Raw genomic sequence first — 24,686 nt, forward strand, 5'->3', positions numbered from 1 at the left:
ACAGGCAGCGTAATGTAATTGTTCTTTGTAAAAGTTACACATAAACGATTACAGCGATAGTTTCTCTTTAACATGTCTCTTTATTTCATTTTTCTTGTATACATATATCAACTCACAGAAACATAACATTCGTCCAATCTCAAATATATAGACATCTTACTGTTAGTATATTGATGATACTTGACTTATATTACATGTAAAGACGCTTATAAGTCTCGCTGTAATGATTTCGCCATAAAAAATTGTTCATCTAATATCTTAAGATGTTTTATAAACGTAGCGATTGTACAAAAAAAAATGTGAACTTAATAGAAAACTAAAGAAGCATTATGCACTTTCTTGGACGATTTATATATTAAAAAAAAAGAAGTTTACTCTTTTCTCTTTTTATTACTCCAATACGAAAAGCTTTTCGTTAATATTATATTACTTGCTGTCGTTACTTACACTTATACATATTCTATACAAATATAGAAACTGATGATGTATAGCTCGTAGAACGTATTTGAGCAAGTAATGGTCCTGTGAAAATGGTTCATATAAATAATAATGTTAAGAAACGAAAATGGTAATGTCGATAGGCTTAAATTAACAAATTAACAATAAATGCGATGCAACGAAAATATATGAGAGCACACATCGTCGGCACTTCATCGCTGATGAAGCGTTGCATTGCGGAATCATTGTTGCAGCGTTGCCCCTAGAACTCTTCATTCGTCCTTATAGATAACTTCCTAGTATCGAAATTGACCTTTTCTGCCCATTCCATTATGGTATACCCTCAGCGGCGTGTAATTTCCATTTCCATTCATCGCTATATTTGCAAAATCATTAAAAAAAATTATGAAAACGATGAAAATTAGAAATATAACGCGCATTAGGAAACAACTGACAGATATTTCTCCTTGATGCATGCAAAGAAAAGGGGACATTTCAAGGAAATGCGCAGAACTGATCTTTTCCGATCGTGATGAATTTCGATTATCGTTGAAATCCAAATAGACAGTTCTGAGAATTTCCGTATTAGAAAAGACATTAGATTACACACATATAAAATACATGTATTCCGAAGAACGTGGAGTAGAAAATCTCAATCTTACTTGATCACTTACTCAATTCGTAATCTCTCATGGCAGCTTGCAAAGTTAAAATTACGACGCATATGAATTATATTACGTCACATATGAATAATTATATATGCGTAATAATTGGATAGAACGCAAGAATTTGATTAGCATATATGCATTAGCATGCATATTAGAAATCGCTTACCTTGCACAATCGTGGAAGGTTGACGGGGACCTTGGATGGTGTGTGCATGACATCTCGGTTTCAGTAGACCGTGGTACAATATGAAATACAAAGCAGCAACGATGGCCGCCGCTATCGCCATACAGCGATACACGAATCTCAGCGAGAGTACGATATCCTCGTCACCAAAATTGATATAAGCACCGATGACGGCTCCGAGGCACCGGCCTGCGCGTTAGAGAAATCAATAATTCAGACCTATTGACCGTATTCTGTTACAATGTTAAACCCGGGGACGTACCGATGCAAAAGTGAGCTATCACAGGCAGCGCTTGGGCAGTTACAGTCAAATGACGCGGTACCAAGTGTCTCAGATAGAGAATGGCAGTAACCCACATTATTCCTAAGGTGAATACTTCTAGAGCCTCCGAAATTAGAGACCACCAAGGCCCCGATACGAGACTCAGTCCGGTGAACCTAATCAAAATGATCAATCTTATCAAATTTATGAAATTAATATGAAAAACTTGAGTGATAAAATTTTTCTTCAACAAACACTCGCGGTTATTAAATTAGAAAAACTTACCTACCTGATTATGTACACCGTGAAGGCAGTGATGAGAAGATTACTGTGTCCACAGTAGTCCACAAGATGTTCGGATTTCCATAGGAAAAGGAACGCCGGTACCGCTCCGACGGTCATAGCGACACCAATAGAAAGTTCATCGCCCCCTAGTCTTTGCAGATGCCTGCGTTGAAGAAAAGAAATTCATTCCAAGTCTTTCTAATGGTTCGGATCAACGTTATCACGCAACAAGCGATTCAATTATTTCTTGAATAGCTCGAGGCTATTCTAATAGACTCTTACAAAGGCAGGTAGTTGTCCATTGCGCCCCAGAAAGTTCCCATGACTAGCAAGACAAAGAACAGGGCGGCGGTCTCGCTGCCGTACCTCTTGATTGCGCTCATCGGCAGTGCCAGCATGCCGCTTCTCGTGTGCCACCACCATTCGGGCGGACTTAGCGGCATGCCGTTCGCCGACAAGGCGACAACGGCCGCAAGAATCATCAGCGCGGCGTGTAAGATAAGCGGCAGCCAATAGGCCGGCCCGATGTCGCTTGTCAAGGTGCTCAAATAGCCGGACAACGGTCCGAACAGGGCAAAACCAAGAGAACCAAATGCCAATTGACGGCCCACGTCGCCGCGACCGCATGATGTCTCCCTGGTCGCAATCACTACCGCCGCGTCAATCAACGCCACGGCAGTCGTTGGGAAAATATCCGCGACCGAGCGTACGAATAGGTACATCCAGAACGCCGCTTCCGCCCAATCTCCGGTACGCTGACACTGGCTTTCCGCCAGTATGCTGCCTGAAATGGAATATTATTGCTGTTGTATATAAAAGGGGAATTCTGTTTTCTTCCTGTCAACGTGAAAGATAAAATCAAAAGATCAAATGAATGAGAGCGTATAATGTTTAGGGTCTTCCCACATTTTTATCGCAGCAATTTCTGAGGCAAGAGCAATCCACTGCTGTCACATAAAAATGATGAGACTTGGGAGAATCGATATTTTCGGAATAAGTGATACTTAGATATCGCAGCCATACGCATGCAATGTTCCTAATTTTACAATTCTCAGTACTTGATTCTAAACAGAACTTACCTGGATGAGTATACGGATCGACTAGATCGCATTCTATGGAGCAAGTCTGATTGAACTTGGCCATTCTTGCTTCCATCTCGAGCGGTATACGACAAGCGAAGTATTCGGCCACGGGATATGCACACCATTCTTTCTCGTTTTCAGGATTCAATGCATGTCCGAGGCTACCGTTCACTGGCAGGATACCGGAATATTCCGTATAAACATGACAGATGATATTGTCGTCCTCGTCCTTGTAGCATAGATGTGGTGGCTCGTTCTCATTCGTGACGTAACGACGATCTTTTTTCGTTTCTTCGCGATCCTCCTGTGGGAATCATAATTGAAATAATCACTTATTGTAAAATAATACTATAAATCATTAATATGACGCTAATGCATTAACTTTTTATGCCATATAAATAAAAATCTTTTTTAAATTAGCAATGAAGATAAAAATCTAATTGCGACACATTATTCTGATTTGTTGTTTCTATATTAATTAGTAGAAAAAAGTGATGTAATTTTTAATGTGATTATGTCACATTTCTTATTAAACGTATATATATGTTTGCAATTAAAAGTGTTTTCTAAAATTGGACTTTAATTTCCTAATTTATATGATAATGTTACTATTTAGAAACACATTTCAATTTACATTCACTAGCATACATTTATCTTGTAAGGCACAAGACTGTCAGGTCAAGCTGTTACGTCTGCTGTAACCGCAGCCTTTACCTGCGCATAGAGTTCACTGTCCAGCGGTGCGACCGTGGTCTCGCCACTGCCATCAAAGAGGTCAGACTCAGCGTCAGCGGTGTTTCGAAACGTCGTCGTACGTGCGATTTCCGCGTGCCACCGCCGCGAACCGGTCGGGTAGCAGGCGTAGTTACACTTTTCCAGCAGCATGGTGCCCACTCCGCTATCATCATCAGTCCAGCGATGGCAGCCGAAGCGATTCTCGCATCTATCTTGTCGCACCTATGGATGTGCACCTTCGTTTAGCAAAACTTGCTATTGTTTAGTTTGAAAAAATATTTTAATTGTAAAATTCAAATATTCTGTGTTGATTCTATAATAATTTTTTCTACTTAATTTTACTTCGTGTACAATTGAAATATTCTCAAGATATTTTGTTTAATTCTCCGAATAATATTTTCGAAGCTATAATCATAATTATTAACCGCACCATTGCTCCGTGCCGATCGCAGTTGAACTTCAAATCCGGACCTTTGCCGCCCGGCGGCAAAGCGCGGTCCACTGTGGGTATCAGCACCAAGAGCGAGTAGAAGAGCGCCGAGAAGATGCAGGCGACGGCGATCATCACGCGGAGGTAACGACCGGTCGAAGATTTGTCATTCTTACTCTGATGACCGGCGAGTTTATCAGCGATCGGTCCCGCTATCAGCGGCCCCAGTATCGCCACCGCCGGCGAGACCATCGACACGAATCTGACATTTTCGATGCTCAGTCCCACCTTCGTCATGTGCAGCGGAAGAAACGGGAAGAGACAGCCGATTCCTAAGAGATAATTACGTCATTAAAAATTCGAACTGATCGCTAAAACGATCGTTTCAATGCCGATCGACGCCTACCTCCAAAAAAGATGAACAGAAGAAATTTGAGCGATATCAGATTTGTGTTGATGAGCTTCTTCTTCGGCAAATCCTTATCCACGTCCACCTTCTCCGTCGACGCTGTCGTGGCCATCGTGGACGAGCTGGCTTGTCTTACTTGGGGACGATCGCGAGTCTACCGATCAATCGGGACGACCTAAGGTCGTCTACTACGCTGACTGATCGCTTATCTCCATCGCGGTACATCCATCCTGCGTGCACTGAAGATTACATCAAAGAAAAATGATTATGCACTGATATAATAGAGTTATTTATAAATATTTATAAATAAATACGATCTCGAGCGAAGAACGATAGATTTTTGCTTGTTTAATACAAATCATGTAATAATTAATCATATTTAAGATCCTATTTGTATAAATTATCGCGATTTTATATATATTTAATTAATAGATACAAAATTAAATTTTTCCAATTGATTCGCAATTGAGATTTAATGTATATATAGTTATTGGAAATTAATTGCTAGCTAGTTGAGCATCACGAGTGCTTCGTAACGACACTTCGCTTGAGTAAGCGAGGTCGTCGAGCGAGTCGACCACTTCTAAATTGGACAGGAAGACAATCGCACCTGCACGCGCGCTACAGGACATCAAAGGTAACCTGCGCGGATGTGATATATCGACGCCACGTGGTTTGTAACGCGGTGACAATAAAATCATCGTACCATATTTGTACCTTGCTTCGTTGATGGCCAACGTGCCTTGAAAACCGAACGATCAATGCAAATCAACTATGTATATTTTCATATATAAAGATATGAGCTCGCAAAAGCTTGTTTTGTTAATTATGCAATTATGTATAAGAATTACGAAATGAATAAAAGATTTAACAAAGTTCTTTCCGATTTATTCCTCTACAAAAATTTGCCGCATTGTTATTTTATGATATAAGTACACATAATTTTATCTTATGATATACATATAATTTAATTGAGCGTCTCTCCAACCGCAATAAGAAAATTGATCTCTAATGAACTCTAAGAACGTTTGGATAGAATAAGAACAGAATTATGTATAAGAATTGTGAATATCTAAGAATTGTGAAGGATCTAACGAAGCTCTTTCTGATTTATCCTGCGATAAAAATTCGCCGGGCTACCAGGCGCGTTTATTATTAGATATTATTGAAGAGAAACTCTTTTGTCTATGGATTAATATAAATGGCGCAAAATCAGTCCGCGACAAGAAAGATAGTAGGTCGCAATTAATATTCCACAGTGCACGCGATGCTTTTCGCAGTGTTCAAACCTTTGTGCCGGCGGGCGAGCAAAAGTGAGTTTAACCTGGAATATGCAGTAATAAAACTTCTTCAGCGTCACATCCGCCGCGCGAGGGGCAGGCATTGGAGAGGACAGAGGCGTTTACTTCTATCGGATCGTAAAGTTCCTCGTACGCGAGAGCTGACATTTATCCGTGAATGAGCTCGTATATATCTTACGAGAGTTGAGAATTCATGCCAAGGTAAGCACGCGTATATGATTACGTGCGGATGCATTCAAGTAATGCCGCATCAATCTATCCGATCCAGATCCGACGAATTCAGGACACTCGGAGCGTATTTATGTACAATTGATTTTCACCAACAGTATATTAATTATGTTGTGACGAACTCTCTTTATTCAACTATACCATAGCTTTTATTGAAAATTGATCTCGTAAAGCCAGAAATGCATAAAATTTCATAAAACTGACACAATTCTGGCTCTTTCCCAAAAAGTTATAAAGTTCCAGGTACGTTTCAAAAATAGTTCTGTCGATTAGAGCCCGAAAAACCGATATAAAAAGGCTCTGGCAATTTTTTTCAACTCTTGAATGGAAATTTTTCAAATTTTTATGAATTAATCATTCTCTTCTGGCGTTTTTCTTGGAAGTTCTGAATAGTGCGTCAATAATTTATCCGTAAAAAAATTATTTCAATCAATTTATTCTTTAATTTTTCAATTATCAAGTTTTTTTTCCACGTTTTAAATACTTGTTATCACTCTTCTTGTTATTACATCACGCCTTTCGTTCAATCTTATTTTCCGCTGGTAATTGTGCAATAAGAGAAGCTGCGAAAAGGAGAACGAACAGTTGAACGGTCGCACAGTAGGCGCGATTTATCTTTGTGTATCCCTCTGTCATTCCGTTAGATTGATTACGTCGCCATCGTAATTGTCGTCGTTACGTGTAAGCAGCGGCATACTTGGTTACATAGCTCCCGGCTAAACTAGCTGGCCGTTCTTTCAGCGCGCGTCTCTCCTCCTACGCCGACTCGCAATTAAATGTCCGCCTCCTCCTCGTTCGGCCGATCGGCATCTTCCGTCCCGCAAATTTCGCACGGTCAGCAATCGCGAAAATGAAGTAATTTGTGCGAATTTTCGTCAAGGGAATAGATTTTCAACTTGTTAGAGAAGGAAATTTCCTTCCATCGCACTGGCCGCAAGTTCGATTTCCGAAATCCTCGTCTTCCGATCTTTCGCGTATCGGCGAAAATCAGATAAATACGTCGAATGCTGTTTATTGAAACAGTGAATTTTCGACAGCACGTTCCGTTACATTCTGTACTTATAATTACGCAATATTTATTTTTAGCTCTGCACTCGTGATATTTATTTTCATGTTCTACGCATTTGTGATGTTTATTTCCAGTTCTACATTTCGTTTATTTCAGTCGTTTGTTCTCATTCCGTTTCTTGCAATATTTTGATATGCAAGTGGTGGCATGCCCTTGCGCAATACTATAAGTTATGGGCACAATTGATTGCAATTGCGGGGCATAATTGCTGGGTTCTTATCCGCGGACTCAGTTCGTCGATCTTGGAATGACTAGAGCGAGCAGTGCGTGCACTGGAACGGCGACTAGAGTCCTAACTGGGTTAACGACAGGTTATGGAAGCCTCGGATGTTTTTGCACGCTTTTAAAAGAAGCATCTGTCGTGCTTGATGCTCATAAACGCGATGCCGGCACGAATATCCGCGCCACACGAATAATAACGCGATATAAAATGGAATTTAAACTGTAACATCAAGCTCATGAAACGTATTAAGCTTCTTCTGAGAAATCTCTGTGGCTGTTTAACAACATCTATGATATGAATCGATTGCTCACAAGCTAATCTTACTGCACGATAGCACGAACCTCGCGCGACTTTATTTCAACGCGGAATAGTTTCAACTTCTACGCACGATTCACGAGACGATTTCGCAATAAGGTAACTGCGTAAGAATTTTTCACGCATTTTCCACATGTACGACTACCGGCTATAAATAGGAGTGTGTGAACGACGCCTTTTAACTGAGCGAGATTCATCTAATCTAACTTCATTTGATCCGGCGCCCTGATGAACGGAAGTCACAGTCCTACATCAAGTGCATTAATAAAATATATACGTGTGACATTTCCCGCCCTAATTTTACAAATAATTTCTCTCTTTATACAGGAAATTATTATAATAATATTTTCAGATATTATATTTGCACAATAAAGAAACTACGCTCCGGAAATGACAGTCGCTAGATAAATCCTTCAATGTTATTTACCTTCTTTAACTCGTAGTGTTAAATAATTTTCTGTTTCGAAATCGAAACAATTGCAAATTTGCTTGGGACAACCTGGCGTTAACTAACTAAAGAGACACCCGGTATATTCAGCGCGACGTAATACGTCGATTTCGGACGGTTAAGGTTTTTCTTTCTTTATGGTATCTAACTGCTCTCGGCAAGACTGTCACGTTACGTCATCGAAAACAGGTCTCCGGTTACGTCAATATCCAGCTCCATATCGTCGCGAGTCACCGAAAAGTATCCTTTGAATCTCTGCGCGATCGCGACACAGCGATAGCAGCGTGCAGCCGACAGCATCTAAAAATAATTCTTACACACGCTCGTCATACACGTAAAATATCGACGGTACGCCTCATCGGACGCGATAAAAAATTATAATTATTTCCTGAAAACACGCACGCGATACGCGGGAAATGCAATCGTGAAAATTACCGTGCACGTACCGTCTGTGAAACGTGTTTCCTCGGTCGTTCTTCATGCATTTTGTATCTGGTTCCATAATTTTATATTTATGACGCAGCGCGAAAGTATATGTTTATTGACGGGATGTCGATATCGATAAGAGCCGACAATTGCGCTTCTTGCTTTATGGATTGGACGCGGATGGATGCAATTTGGGCGGATGGATTCTCAAGAATGCATCAAATGCTCAAATCGGCGACTACTTTCCCCCTTCATGGCGAGTGAAAGATCTCTTTTCCCTTCTCTTGGGCGAAGACAAGCACTCGCCTTCTTTTCAGGGAACTATTATCTCACCCTTACGAGGGTCGGAATATTCGTGCGATCGTTCCCTCTCATTTTCTTCATTCTGATAATGGAGCGTTTTATTCCGTAAAAAACCGCAAAACGTTATCACGCTCACAGGTGGAAACAAAGATTTCCCTTTCAGTAGCAGAGAAGTCGATTAACGATTGAATCTTTTCGAAAAGCGCGCAGTTCTCGTCTCTGCACATGAGATGCTTCGGTCCTCTAAATTTAGCCCGTTTCGTTGCAACCCCGATTCAATTGCGTGCACGTGCCGTGTAAATAAATAAGGCATGCAAAAATTGATACGTTGCGGTTATCGTTCAGTAAAATATTCAAATATTAGCAAGTGTTTCGTGAATAAATAATAAACAAATATCGATTTATTCCATGTAATTTAAAGCACTTTACAATTACATAGCACACAGGTTCGTGCACGATTCGGACACTTTTAGACGCGGTGATGCCCGCATGAAGAATCGATCGAAACTTTGGCCTTTGTTGGCAGATAACAGCGAACGAGTATTCTCTCAAGGCGATTCTCTACGTTATTCCCTGCGCGCTGCCACGGCCCGTCGTTTATCATATCGTTTACCGTACGTTACGTATCTAAACAATCACCGTGGTCGCACGCATTCTCAGGACGCCGCACGCAAACGCGTCCATATAATTATTATCCTGATTGCGTGAAGCGCCGTTATCCACGCGCGTGTGGCCTTCTGCCCGTAGATTAGTCTAACGTGCGACTCGCGAAATTGGGTTAATGAAATCATGGAAGAGGAAGAAGCCACTGGCGCGCGTACGAGCTCGCCGGTCCGATGACGATGACACTCTTCGCGGAATTCCACGGGAGGGAAGTCGCCTCGTTTAGCGAATTGCGGCGGGACCTGATCTGTGATGATAATCGCGGGCATTACGTTGATTACATCGGCATTGCGTTTTTTTTTTTTTTTTTACCCCTTCATTAATTTTACGAGGCCTCGGCCTCTTGTACGTCCATCCGTCCGATGATGGACGTGACATTTTTCGGGCGGAGCGCGGGAGGAAAAAGACAGAGTGGTCGCTTTTTCTTTCTACGAGTCGATAATGGAAAGCGCGTTGGTATTAGCGACTGGAATGAAGCACATATTTGCCATGATAAGTGTACGTATGTTTGCGTTGGAGTGTACACACGGAAATGCGTCAGTGTGACGGAAAAACGGAGGTGGATTTCCCTTGTCTGGGATGAGATGAAAAGCCGCAGCCGAGCTGGAGGACTTTATTATCCGCCATTGATATAAATGAGATTAATAACTTTGTAATTGATGTGGGACAAACTCCTTATGGGAAGAATAAAGGGGAATTTTATACGAGGTTTTCCTGGAAGGAAAAAGCTTTATAGCGCAGCGAGAAAATTTCGTTTATATCATTCATTACGGGAAAGTCTTAAAAAAACACCACCGATATGTGCACACCGTGACAACTATTGAAGCCCACGTGTCGTAACGTTGACAACCAGATTGCAGATCAGTCTGCCGCACGTTTCAGGGTCACGTCTATACCAGGCGATGACGTTGGGAGAGTCGGGAGACTCTCGTTCCGATTGAATCATTAATTTTAAAAAGAATACAGGTTTGTCTCTCCGGTTCTCGAAAAAAAAAAAATTCATTATAGATTCTATTTTATCTTGTTTAATTAAATTCCACAATTTTAAATGTTACGTACAACAAGTTATTTTTAGCGCTTTATAGAGACGCCAAAGAAGAGCAATTACAAGTCTACATTTAATGTTTTAAATAAATACTAGAAAAAATAAAATAAAAGGTAAAATAAAATTATAAGCGTTATAAATCATGAGCAGTCTCTTCGTGGATTTCGCACGTTATAAGGTAGTTCGCAGATCCCACAGACACAAGGGAACTATTCTTGTCACCCCACTGATTTACGCAGTTTCCACATAGACGCGGATCATTGTCTACGTTGCGCGCACGGCAAACATCGACTAGTCGGAAAAATTGAGACCCGCACCCCTACTACGAACCAGTGATTCAATTGAGAGGCAGCGGTGTGAGACGCGGGACACGACGGGACAGATTTCACGATCGATGAGATTACTCATTCAAGCCGTTGCACGGTCGAGCATCTAAATTCCGCCCCATCGACCCCTCTTCCCCTCCCCCCCCCTTACTCGTGGAACTGCACCCCTCGGGATGGCGGTGTGCCGGGAGGAATAGTGATGGGAGAACTCACGTCCCCTAGTCATATATTCTATAGAAATGGTAAATACGACGCGCCGAATAATTGTTCGATTCTACGGCGTGATTCCGCTCGCGCAATCTGACGATGTGTTTGGACCTGTTGAGGTCTTTCTGCTACGTTTTTTTTTTTAAACGCGTCCAACTAAATTGCGAAACGAATACGCCAAATTGATCAATCGTATTAAAATTAAATGAGAAGTGCAACACGCGTATTTTATTGATAACTTCGAGCGTCTCTATGCGCGCAGGTGCAAGCATAACTTTTGTGATCGATTGCAAAAAAAGTTTTTCAGCATACAAAGAGGAAATTATCTTACAGTCAGAACTTTCGCTAGCAATGTTACTCACAGTCGCGCAAAACAATACGGCAACTTATCACGAGCGTTGCACTGGTCAACACAATAAGCTTATATAAATGTGTGCACGATGAACACTGGCAACGTGTTGACGCGATCGAAAGTTTCGTCTGGAAATAAGTGGAGGAACTTTCGCGAACTTCGTGAACGTTAAGATTGGTAGACGGTAGTAGTACTTTTCCAATAACCGATTTCGCGTCCGTTCCGCGAAGTTCTTCGGTACAATGGTACCATCGCGGGACACGGGACCACCGTCGTCGATATTATGATTCTTCGCATATATACAAAGCGCTCTCCGGATGATCGTATGGAAATGGTGGATCTAGTTAGTAGTTCAGATATATTTATTATGCGTCAAAGACTTTCCTGTTGACCTTCCACAGAGATATCCGCCAGAGGTATCGCAAATAACGAATATATAATGGATAATAATGTTAAATGATTAAATGTTTGCAGCAAAATGTTCTATTAATAAAATTGTGCTTCTCGCGATATTAAATTTTCTTTTAACTAATAATTAACCGGGTTATAATTTGCATAAATAAATGTTAATGGTTGTAAATTGATCGATACGTCTATCCCGAGCAATTATTGCAATATCGCTGAAAGCAATCGCTGTAAAAAATCGCTGCTTTAAATATTGTCTACAAATGCCAGTTTGATTTCGCTTCGTCACACCGTTTTTTAGCACGATCGCATACATGGTGTCAATAACGCACGGTCGATGCTGCGCGCGCGTTGCACGCGCTGTTTATTTTCTTCGGAGGTAAAACGTACAGGATGCCCAGCATGTATTTACCGCGGATAACGGAACCATGGCGATGTCGGAGTGCAGAGAAGAAAGAAAAGAAGAACGAGGAGGAGAGAGAGAAAGAGAAAGGAAAGAGCGACGCGAGTCGAGAGATGGAAGAACGACCGATAGAAAGAAGGTGCTTCAAGGAAACGAAGAACCCGTATAGCCAGACTACACGTTTATGATTTCACGTTGGTAGGAAACGTAGCTTCAATACTCAGTCCAAATATTGATAAAGATAACAGTGAAAAATCAATTTGAACGACAGCGCTAGAGTGAAGTAAGCTCATAATTTGATTATTTTAAACATAATTTTATTAAAGCGTATTTAAGCTGAAGTAAATAAATAAATATATATATTAAAACGGACTTTGTAAATTATAAACATAATTTATTTTATTAAAAAAAAATTATAAATTATATTTAATTTTGTCTGACTAAATAAATTATCGGAAATTGTGATTTCCGGATTCAACGTAATTTTATGGTAATACTGTGATTTTTTCAGATGGATAAAAATATTCAGAAATATTTTATAAATGTTTTGCCATTCTTGGAAGTATATTTTTCCAACAGTGTGCACTTTCAAATTACCGTAAGCGCATCCGTGGGTGCAAGCAGCCCTAGACGAGTGTCCAGGTCGCGAGGCGAACGCACGCGTTACGCGCGGAGTGACACGAGCGCGTAGTTTGCCCGTTGGCATAATGGCACGCCACACGTACACCACCGATGCGTGCGTGGTAGAGCGGGAAGATCTTACATGATAAGAAAGGCGGTATATAGAAGTTCTACAAACTGGTTCGCAATAGAGCTCGCGTCACCTGGTCGACTCGATCAAAACTGTTTTGTGTCGAAGTAGTGACAATTCGGCCGTTTCGGGTTCGCCGTTTCCTGGACGATATTGCACATTCGCATGCTATTTGCCCGCACAAATTACGAATATTCCCAGGAAACATAAATAATCGCATAGGTTGAAAAGTATCGTGGGCGGAAGTCGATTATCTCCAAAAAAAAAAGAAAAAACGGGAATGATTTCCTTCCTATCTCTCGACGACAAGACTCCCTCCACTATTTTCAAGGAAAATGTTAATGATCCTTCAAATGTCCCGGGAACCGTTTTCGTTGATGGAACTGAATGGTACCAGCTCGCCGGTCGATACAAACTCGCGCACGAGTCATCCGCAATTCACTCTCATATCGCGACACCTTTTACCGCCAAATGCGATTGAAACGAAACGATTCTAAGTGTTTGCTTCCAAGTTATTGGATATCTGTATAACATTTCCATTTCAATAAGTGACAATGGCACAGTTATTGTTATATACGGGCCGAAGATTTCGACATTATTCCATAAATCGATTTTACATTACGCGCCAGAAATTTGCTATAAATAATATTCTTGTTGTTCGCGAGAACAGGCGCTTGCCAGGCAAATAAGCCCTCTGGGAAGCGTTTGGTAGCAGAAACTCGCTCGGCGGCTGGGCGCGGAGAAGATTAACGCGCGTGCAGTGATGCAACGATATATCACGAGGTGATGTCACGAAAAGAGAGAAAAAATGCCGCAGGATAATCGCGAGGCTTTTCGCACTTATGAGGCTTTTTGCCGGCATTTATTTGTCGACGCGCTCGCACGAAGTTAAATCAGGCGGCCTTTCGCAACGGCGCGAAGGGAGAGAAAAAATTATGTCATCCGGTGTCGTAAACCAAGATTTAAAGCGATAAAAAGTTTCGGAGTTCCGATTAAAATCCAAGGACTCGTCCAGGACGAGCGCTTTCGTGTTGGCGCGACATTAAAATTAAACGTGCTAACATTGCTGGTCGACGAACAGCGATCACGCACCATACAATTTTAATATATCTACGCTCGTACTATGAGCGTTGATTAACCCGACATCGCGTCAACGCGTCGAGTGAACCTCGATGTTATTCAGTCACGTTCTTTCGACAATACAATCTCGCCAATATCGAGATCAATAGAAAGAAGAATGTATCGTGTATGTATAGGAATAATTTCGAGTCGCAGTGAAATGCGTAATTTCGTTTAATGTTAATAATACGCGTCTGATTACGATTGTCACGACGAATCAAGAGGAGCCGCCCGGATTTTGTCGGCCGAGAAGTCAATTAGCACGGTCGTGATTCTGGAAACCGCGGACGGGTCGAAACTGCGCCGGAGGATGTGATCCGTTAAAAACAATTGGCTTGGATTCCAGTCGAAAAGCGGGTCACGTAGATTCGAGAGGGAATCGACGACATTACAACGAACGCTACTTTACTGCCGGGTTGCTTCGACTGCGCTGTCGCTGCGTTCGAGTACGTCGTTCTTCTAGAGAGCGAAATTCGCTATCTAGTTCCTCGAAAATGAAGTGACGAGAGACATTCCATTAACGCGAACGCGCGTCCTGCCTCGAAATTCTGATTTTCCCACGATGAAACTCTGTAGTCAGCGCACGAAATTTTATGTACAACTAATTCAGTGAAATTCATAAAAGTGATTACAGTGATTTAATTTCGGATAAATTATTAATCACCGATAATGTCAATTGTGAAAATAAAATTATATAGTGCAATACAATTTTTGAAAGTGCTCCTTAAGTTGGAATAATGCCAAAACTGCACGTGACTAAGCAGGACGATATCCTCGAACAGTTTAGAATGACATCTCAATGACACAGCTTGGCTATCACTAATTATTACGATTTACCGTGGCATTTTGCACAAATCATCATTCGTTATATAATATGCATGAAAAGGGGAAATTGGTTAAACGGAGTTGGCGCTAACTCACATTAGTGCGATCAGCCCTTCGGATCAGTCACACACCGGTTAAGCAATTGCCATCGACGATATTGCTCTCATTTTCTAGATCGCAGCTGTACTCAAGCCAGAAATAGAGAAAGAAAATTAGTTGATACGAGTGTTACACCGTTAACCTACATTGCACGAGCCCTTGGGATAATAGTTATACCGAGCATATTAGCAATTACTTAATTTCTGATAGGAATTCGCTCAGATGCGTTTTCTTTTAGACGACAACGCTAGCTGTTACATCGACGGGAAACGCGTACGAGATCGGGTGTAACGGTAACCCACATTGTACAGTGCAACCAACCCTCTCGAGGTCAGAGGTGCAACCCGGGAGGTAGCCGAGCGCGCGATCGCATCCCCCGCGAATCTCAATGGAGGGACAGCGCAAGTATGATTTATCTACTTACGATCCGGAAGCGACGGGTGCGTGCGTGTGTTCTCGCTGGGAAATGGGCCCTCGATCCCTCGGGGGGGAAGATACAGCCGGGAGCGATGTCGGAATGAATAATCACGAGACCGTGTCACTGAACGTGAACGCGTGTACCGCGGCACGCATGCTGCGACGATAACTCCAGCGCGAAGTCCGGCGAGCGACTGTTGCGTCCCGGCGATTCGCCCCGCGCGGATGCTCGGCGCGGTGCAGCTCGGGCGCGCGGCAAGCCGCCGGCTCGGCTCGTCGCGCGCCGCGCTTCTCCGCGCGTAAACGTCAATGCGAGCTGCTCCGTACGTTCGTACGTGGTGTGTACTCTATCCGACTCCATCTCCGTCTTCGCGCATCCTTCCGAAGGCGCAGATAGAGATGAACGGAATCTTGCCTCGCACCACGATACTCTTGAGTTCGAGTACCTCTGAACCGCGCTCTTGCATAGCTGCATATTCTCGTGTATTAACCCCCGAGGCCTCCAACGTCTTCAATCATGCATATAGTCTTACTTGATTTATGGCTTGCAATCGTACAGTCTTAAAATATGCTCTAGACGCCATAATTTGAACGAAGATTCTCTGAGATGTGATTTAGAGAGTCAATAAGATACTTAGAATCAATTTTATAAAGTATCATTTAATTAGTTCTTCGCTTCCTTCTACATTGTAATACTGACTTATTGTGCACTTAATTAGAATCAACAGTAATTAATTATGATAAGATCGATAAAGGATGAGAAGGAAGAAAGTGAACTTTATAGATAAAATTAAAGAAAAGTAGAAAAAAAGTAAAAGATACGAGAGATTGTAATTTACTCTATTATCATTAATATTTTTGATAAAAGGAAGTAAGAAGCAATGCTTGTTTACTGCTTGCATCGTTGATTAATCTTTACTGCCGTCTCGGGTATTAGCCGGTATATATCTATCAACCTGTTTCTTTCGTTAATCTACTCTCTCGCATATTTGATCGTAAATTACAATTACATGATACGGTAGAAATTGCCGGCGGTGAGAAAGTGTAAAGTACGCATATTGTAGTTTCTCGGCGTTATAGAAAAAGTTTGTTATTTTTATATTGTCGATCGGATTTTCCCTGCACGGGAAGAACGCTCTCATTAATCCCCCTTCGGCATACTTATTATATCAACACGATGGAAATTCGATACACACGAGTATATTCGCAATTGTAAAGAAAATTAGCTAGATCAGTAATCGAACTTATTTATGTTAGAATTAATCTCCAAATTAAAAAAAATATAAATTGAAATCGTAGTTTAGATGGTTTTAATTATAATTATACTTAATTATAAATCTTTGAATTTACTCGCATGTTTATTGGAAAACGTTATTTTCCTCTAACAATAAGCAATATTTAAAATAACTCAAAAAATATGAGAGGTAAAACTTGTTATCTACTGACTTGGACGAGGACCAGGCGCCATCTAGTGGCACGTCATATTTGAGCTATGTTCGTTAGATCATATGTCCATTAGCGCAATGACTGCTTTGAAATCCAATTCTCCAAGGGTGGCGTCATGTGCCAAAAGCCGGAGTAATCGTATGCGCTTCTTATATACCCTTATGGTGTACTAGCGGCGTACCAATCAACATATTGGAATCCCTACCACACCTGCACCGACCAATGAAAGCGTTTATAATAGATTTCGTTGATTGGTTGCGATACGAGTGGTGGGAGTATATAAGGAAATGCAGATGTCAAATTTTGCAATTTTGCTACATGTTCTAGACAAGGACGGAAGTATCGTGTCATGATTTGCTGTATGACATCTATTATTCATATCTGTCGCTGAAGTATCCTTCAACAATTTGTATGAGTTTTTAAAAGTCCAAGGATACATGACATTCATGTTTTTTCGGAGATACTTGTATACTTTGATGAGTCGAGTAGATTAATCACTGCAGTTCTTTGGCATATGTTATCAGCTGATTTTTACGGTTGATTAAAAATTTTAACAAAATTATACAGAGGCTAAGACAATGCATTGTGTTACCGCTAGGTCGCGCTTGCTGAACACACCATATTTAGTCCATATCTTGCTTCCGCTATCAAATCACACTAACTGGAGGTCTAGAAGATTTAGAAAGTCTACGTTCTAGGATCGACGCGTTGCGCCAGAATAGCACTCAGGAACGATATACGTTGTAATACGGACAGTTTAGCAAACAATTGATTGTGTCGTTTACACGCCATTATGGATTCGCTGGCGAATTACGCTAGCGACGGCGAGAACAGTAACAATTCGGACGACGTGAAGGTGAGTAATTGTAGCGACGCGCTAATAATACGCTGTAAACGCGTTCCTGACAACCGGTTAGCTTTGTTCAAGACGCCTCGGAATAGCCATGTATATTGCTAGACGTAGCTAGACATAGTTCCGCTATGCACATTATCTAATGAACATTATTTCATAATTTATACATGCTTCTACAATTTACACATCGTGTATTTCATACCTATATATGCAATTAATTTATTTCTTTTAATATAAATTTTATAAATTATATAATTTATTTAAATTATAATTATAAATATATATAATATGTAATTGTAAATTTATATCAATATGTGTAATTAATGCAAAGTACTTGATTTTGTTTTCCAGATGCCAGATCAAGCACAGGAAGAGGCAAATAGGAGGGCTAGCGATGCTAATTATGACCCAGTACAAATGGACATGAGTGAGGTATAGTAAAAGCACACACCCATTATTTTTAATTCGTAGTTATTAAGTACGAATCATTCGGACAATGCCTAAGAAGATACCACAATGACTTTATGGGTGCTGTATGTACGTGCAAAGTCTTAGGCCTGATATGTAAAGGGGCTATCTGGTTTTGCAAGGTCATGTCACCAAATTATAGTCAATATTACCACAATAAACAAATACAATTTGCAAGCTACTATTTGGAAGCACTATCAGACAATTAAGCAGATTATGATTTGGCACAATAGAAGTTATTACAAATAAAATTGGGCAAAATTAGCTTAGTACTTGTATCAGGAGACAAGACAGGACCTTGAAATCTTACGCAGGATAATCGGGCTATCATTGACATAGTTAAAATTTAAATGATAAGTAAATGGGAATAGTGCCATTTCGTGAGACAATATTAACACGTAGCTCTGTTGGTAATACATGATACAATATCTACGCATCTCGGCAAGGTCTATGCTGTGTGAGGGTCTTTCAAGACTACCCCCAAGTCCTAATCAGAAGACATAGGTGAGTAGAGGAAGCTGGCAGAAGGTAACACTAACAAAACATCAACCATCAAAGAAACCATGTGTACAAGTATACTCGGGTAATAACTAACTGCAGAAGCAGATAGATGTGAAGGGCCCTCATATTCCTCTATCTCTATTTCTATCTCTCTCTCTCTTTCTCTTTTTTGTGACACAATCGTTTCATATGTTGGTTCCACTTTTACTTATTGGTAATTAACATATAAACATGTATATATTGTCTATAATTAATATAATGACACATAGATTATTGTGTGTCAAAACTTTTGTATCAAGTACAACCAAAGATGCAAGAAAATTGAATTCCCATTTTTTTAAGTTGACATTATTTTTAATACCCATTAAAAGCATTTTTTTTAAATTGATAATATAAATTTTCCGAATATGTTATTTACTGTCAGAAAATTCAATTTTGCGTGTATTAAAGTTACGTATTCTGAATAGTTTTTGCGGTAGGAATTAAGAGCTATTTCTTACTTAGTAGAGGTTCGTACTAAGGTGATAATTTTTCTTTTCTTTAGGAGAGCAACAACAACAATTCGTCTAGAGAATCCAGTAGCGAACACACAAATAGTCCTTTAACGACGCAATCTAGCTCGAGAACGGAATCGTCTCGGGCTTTACCTTCTCCCTCAGACCAGAGGTAGGCTGGTTTGTTAATTATACATAATGCAGGTACTAATGCGATGTTTTATAGAGATAAAATTTTATATAAGCAAGGTATTTACTACCTGGAGAAATTCGAAAATCTTTGAAGTCTCAGAAATTTATTTTTGACAGAAAAAATCAGGTAATTTTTATTAAAAATAAAGATTTTCTATGTCTTCGAATTTTATTTTTATTTTTTAATTAGATGAATCTTTTTTTGCAATATTTTTAAAATTTGATATTTGAAACTTGAATGGTTTTCTTAATTTTTTAAATTATTTTTTTTCTGAATAGGAAATATTAAGAAGTTTATACAACAAATAAAATTGTTCTGAATTTATTAAAAAACATTTTATTTTGTCGAAATTTTATAAAAAGTACCTGAAATTCTAAAGAAATTTTTTCCAAGATTTGAGTACATTTTTATGAATGTAATTTTAGTATATCCTGTTAGAATTATATCAAATTATATATCTGTCATGTACAGAATAATAATACGCATCTGTGTGGTATACCCCTGCAGAACGTAATCGTTTTACAGGCGAACCGATCACGAGAACCACACGAGTTCGAAAGACGATCACAGGCGAGGAGACCGCAGCGATCGGAGTCGTCATTCATCCGATAAAAATCGTCGTTATGATGATCGAAAGCAACGTGATAATAGTAGTAATCGCAGAGATCGAAGTAAGGATCGGAAAAGTCGAGACGATGACAGAAGATCATCGCGGGATGATGACAAGCGCAAAACGTCCCTTGGATCGTCCAGAGACGAGAAGAATGACGATAGAGAGAGGAGTGACAAGGATCATCATAGGGACGACAAGAGGGATCGTAATCGTGACAGGGATAGGCGCAGGGACCGCAACGATCGGGACCGGGACCGGGATCGAGATCGGGATCGAGATCGGGATCGGGATCGACGACACTCTAGGGATGATCGGTCAAAGGATCGACATCGGGACGAGCGCTCAAGTTATCACAAGGAAAAGGATCGCACGCGGTCGAGATCGCGATCGAGAGATCGCGCGCCGCTGTCGTCGTTTAGGGCAATGAGCTATCGAGAGGAAAAAGGTCGGAACAAGCTGGCCCAATTGGAAAAACTAGGCATAGAGCTGAAGCCACCGGAAGGTGGTGACTGTATGCCGAGCGGCGTGCAGAGCGAACAAAATTATTACAATCCGCTAGCGACGGCGACGCAGGGCAAGTACGCGGAGCAAATCCAGAAGAGGAAGTTGCTGTGGGCAAAGGTAAAGTAGTGATTACTTATAACAATAATGATATCATTTATCAATCTTATTCATCTCGTTTTATAATCATATTATTATTTCTTCTTTTGTAGACAAAACAAGACGACGGTAATAGCACATCGACTACGGCGTCCACTGCCAATACATGGATGGGAACAACTTTCACGCACGATCAGGATGGAAAGGTATCAGCCAAATTTAAGCGACTGATGGGTATTAAGGGTGATTTACCTAGCGCACCGACAGTGGGAGCCAAGCCGGATATTCTAAAGAAACAGGAAGAGATGTTCAATAATATGGAGCAGCAATACGAAGTTGCACGCGCTACTACACACACGCAGCGTGGTGTAGGGCTGGGTTATGCTACCAGTGGCTATCAGTTTCCACGATAAAGTGTACTGAAACCTCATATCTTGTTTAATTACATTTAGATATAGGTATATTTAAATGTTACGTTCAGCAATTTGATGATCTTATATTGAGTCTGGTTATTTTTAAGTCTTTAAGTAATGATAGCGAGCTGCAACCGAATTAGCTTCAAAGTTCACCATAAATAAATGAAATTATATATTTGCGTGTTATAAACACTAAAAATAAATTTATTAAGATTATCTAGAAATCTCGGATGCGCTGCTTATTTATTATGCTATTTGCCATAATTTGGATTGTTTATTGACTATATTTTATCATAAAGTAATCTAAATTTCTCAGGACTCCTGTTCCCAATTATTCCTTTAAATTTATATATAAATGTACAAATAAGAACATGGGTAAATTAAGTATTTAAGTAATTGTTTCATTATGTTGAAATAGTGATTTTTGTACAAACTCATAAAATTTCTGTTCATTTTGTCAAAAGTTAAGTTGAGAGAGTAATGCCCATTTCTACCAATATAGATTAACTTTAATCACGGACAACTTACTCTTCATCTTTTTCTAGTTCTAAGAATTAGAAAAAGGTGAAGAGTAAGTTAAACCGAGATTAAAATTAATCTACGTTGGTAGAATCGGGCATTAATAGATGTGGCAATAAAGCACGTCCACAAAGTTTTGGATTCGTTATACAAGACATGCACCAAAAATGGTGCAGTCATTTATTTAGTCAATTATTTCTTATGACATTTATTATTTTCGGACAAGTAAAAGGCTGATTGGTTGTTAAGTGAAACTTGTTCTAGTGTGAATTCTGTGTGAATTCTGTGTGCAGGAGGCATAAAGAAAGGATATTGCCATTGTATTGAGGCGCGCCACTCAGCGGAAGTACATAGTAAGTCGGAACGTCTAGCGGCAGCAGTTCGTAACACAGCTGTAGATGTGTTTACCAATATGGCGCATACCGACGTTTGATTTGAATTTGTTCGTTACCTTATTGCCGACATCTGACGAACTTTTGTAACAAGAACTAGCCTCGTCAACACGTGGATCACGCGAAGTTTCGGTGGTCGCTGTAGAACTTACCTCTGTTCCCTTTGCTACGCATAATGGATAACTTCATTAAAATAGAGAAAATCGGAGAAGGTAAGTGTGTGATATTATCCTAGTACAGGACTATTGTCCTCAGGTTACTGCATCGTATGTGTTACATCATATTTGGAGTAAATATATATAGCTATCTGTTTTCAACAACAATTCATCTACTGCTGCATCATTTCTAATGAAAAACTCGTACTCTTTTATGGCATTAGAATGTTATAAATTGTATATATCATACTTAGATATTTATGGTTAAACAGAATAGAAAGTTCTTTTTGTTAAATGGGCACTGCAATATTATTTAATTACTAGCTATTTCTTTCCTCAAAATTTCATTTTTGGTTATATACCCAACTGCGAATGTTTGATTATTATCTATATATTATTTGTATATAGATAACATATGCAGTACGTTTTAAAAGTTTGATTTTCGATTAGGTACGTATGGAGTGGTGTATAAAGGGAAGCATAAGAAGACTGGAGAAATTGTAGCTATGAAGAAGATTCGTTTAGAAAGTGATGACGAAGGAATACCATCAACTGCTATTAGGGAAATTTCATTGCTCAAAGAGTTAAGTCATCCAAATATTGTGAACTTAATCGATGTATTAATGGAAGAATCGAGGTTGTACCTTATTTTTGAATATCTCACTATGGATCTGAAAAAGTATATGGATAGTTTGGGAAATAAATTAATGGAACCATCTATGGTTAAATCCTATTTATACCAGGTTTGTTTAAATCAAGTTACATCAAGTTATTATCTTCTATAATATTGTTATGTTAGATATATAAATGCACAAATTGGGTATATCAACCGGAAATTTATGAAAATTGATTATGTATTAATATCAATACTTATGTTTTAGATCACACGTGCGATTCTCTTCTGTCATAAACGTAGAATATTACACCGTGATTTGAAACCACAAAATTTGCTTATTGATAAAACTGGAATCATTAAAGTAGCAGACTTTGGTCTAGGAAGAGCTTTTGGAATCCCAGTTAGAATATATACCCATGAAGTTGTAACTTTATGGTACAGGGCACCTGAAATTCTCCTTGGCGCTACGAGATATTCATGCGCAATTGATATGTGGAGTATTGGATGTATTTTTGCAGAGATGGCTACCAAAAAACCCTTATTCCAAGGAGATAGTGAGATTGATCAGCTTTTCAGGATATTCCGGTAACATTTTATCCACTGTTATATCATTATAAAATATTTATCATTATACAAAACTACTTTTTAATTATGTATTGTATGTATTCATTTATTTTAGCTTTATGCCCAGGAGGAAAGCTATTTTTTAATTATTCTTTGTAGAAAATTTAATGATAACGCCATTTTACAGGATACTAAGAACACCTACGGAAGAAATATGGCCAGGTGTTACACAGTTGTCGGATTACAAAGCGACATTCCCGAATTGGATGACGAATAATTTGGAGTCGCAAGTGAAGACATTAGATGAGGATGGACTGGATCTATTACAAGCTATGCTCACGTATGATCCTGTGTACAGAATATCCGCAAGAGCAGCATTGCAACATCCATACTTCAACGGCATGGAAAAATGCAAACTACCTGCTGCATGAAGCAAAAAAGTGACTTGAAAAATCGGTATCATCGTTTTGCATTCGCATCTTGCATTTTAATCGTGTGACAACGTAAAAAGTATGTCTCAGAGTGTACTGAAGGTTAACTTATTTTGTGCTATAAATGTCCTTTACTTGTTCGATTATTTTATCATTTAAAATTTAATTTTTTGAAATAAAAATGTATAATTTTTATCATAATCCGTTTTATGTGGAAGTAAGCTTACAGTTTTTATTAGATTACGTAAATTCTATACATATATAAGCATTAGAATATTACAACAAAATATTTTACATAACGTTGCATATAAGTAAGTTTTATGCGGTATTTGGTTTACAACTGTTTCAATTAATGATGCCAATGTTACATCTTCCAGTGCTCAATATTTTATCTATCTACATTCGATGAATGTCAGTATTATATGTGTTTAAACTTTAGTTTTCTTATTCTCATATTTAACATTTGTAACATAGTATAATATGCAGTCTTCTACATGCATCTATTTTCATACTATACTTTTAAGTTAATTTTACTGAATTTTACTGGAAGCATCAAAATTAATCATTATCATCTTGCTGTCTTATTTTCTCTTACAGTAAATTTATAGTCATACAATGACACTAACATAAAACGAAATTAATAATTTTGTATTTAAAATCTACTGTAGCACGCGTACACGTGCCTTAACAAAAAGTTTATATATTTACATACTGTGAGCGTTGGTCGCAAAAATTGTAAGACATTAATGTAAATTTTGTATTTTATAAATAAATAATATTCTACTGGTATTACTTATAAAGTAGTCACATAAAAAAGTAGCCATAAAAATTATTCCATTAGACATTCTTGTTACTTATTATCACATAGAACTCGCTTTAAATCACATTAGTTTCTGAGAAAAGCGGGAGAACCCGTATATATTCCATTTACAGAGAATTAGTGATTCTCAGAAAACATTTGTTATTATGTTCATAAGTATGGATGTCATCATTCTCATTGGCGTAAT

At 39.3% G+C, this 24,686-nt stretch overlaps 3 protein-coding genes across 7 annotated transcripts; 2 read left to right on the plus strand and 1 right to left on the minus strand.

Annotated features, from left to right (window-relative positions):
- Positions 1-60: 60 nt before the first annotated feature.
- On the minus strand, positions 61-16,975 carry SP1173. Of its 5 annotated transcripts, none has more exons than XM_067350758.1 (11): positions 15,426-15,648; positions 4,491-4,732; positions 4,085-4,416; positions 3,634-3,876; positions 2,917-3,223; positions 2,120-2,621; positions 1,842-2,000; positions 1,553-1,728; positions 1,273-1,479; positions 1,113-1,136; positions 61-814 (listed from the first exon to the last, which is right to left on the minus strand). In XM_067350758.1, the coding sequence occupies exons 2-11, from the start codon at positions 4,603-4,605 to the stop codon at positions 735-737; spliced, it is 2,145 nt and encodes a 714-aa protein (XP_067206859.1). In that variant the 5' UTR covers positions 4,606-4,732; positions 15,426-15,648; the 3' UTR covers positions 61-734. The 5 variants fall into 5 exon arrangements, with proteins under 5 accessions (XP_067206859.1, XP_012219967.1, XP_067206857.1 ...); XM_067350756.1 differs by lacking the exon at positions 15,426-15,648 and adding an exon at positions 16,865-16,975 and having other exon boundaries at positions 633-1,008; XM_067350755.1 differs by having other exon boundaries at positions 633-1,008.
- Positions 16,976-17,495: 520 nt separating this feature from the next.
- LOC105670839 (arginine/serine-rich coiled-coil protein 2) lies at positions 17,496-21,226 on the plus strand. Its single transcript, XM_012364577.2, has 5 exons — positions 17,496-17,720; positions 18,069-18,149; positions 19,231-19,352; positions 19,899-20,607; positions 20,700-21,226. Exons 1-5 carry the CDS (start codon positions 17,658-17,660, stop codon positions 20,997-20,999), a joined length of 1,275 nt encoding a protein of 424 aa, XP_012220000.1. The 5' UTR covers positions 17,496-17,657; the 3' UTR covers positions 21,000-21,226.
- Positions 21,227-21,892: 666 nt separating this feature from the next.
- Cdk1 (Cyclin-dependent kinase 1) lies at positions 21,893-24,471 on the plus strand. The gene is made up of 4 exons (XM_012364509.2): positions 21,893-22,125; positions 22,519-22,811; positions 22,950-23,269; positions 23,436-24,471. Exons 1-4 carry the CDS (start codon positions 22,089-22,091, stop codon positions 23,677-23,679), a joined length of 894 nt encoding a protein of 297 aa, XP_012219932.1. The 5' UTR covers positions 21,893-22,088; the 3' UTR covers positions 23,680-24,471.
- Positions 24,472-24,686: the final 215 nt, after the last annotated feature.

The sequence above is a fragment of the Linepithema humile genome, chromosome 2 (assembly GCF_040581485.1).
Source record: "Linepithema humile isolate Giens D197 chromosome 2, Lhum_UNIL_v1.0, whole genome shotgun sequence".
NCBI lineage: Eukaryota > Metazoa > Arthropoda > Insecta > Hymenoptera > Formicidae > Linepithema > Linepithema humile.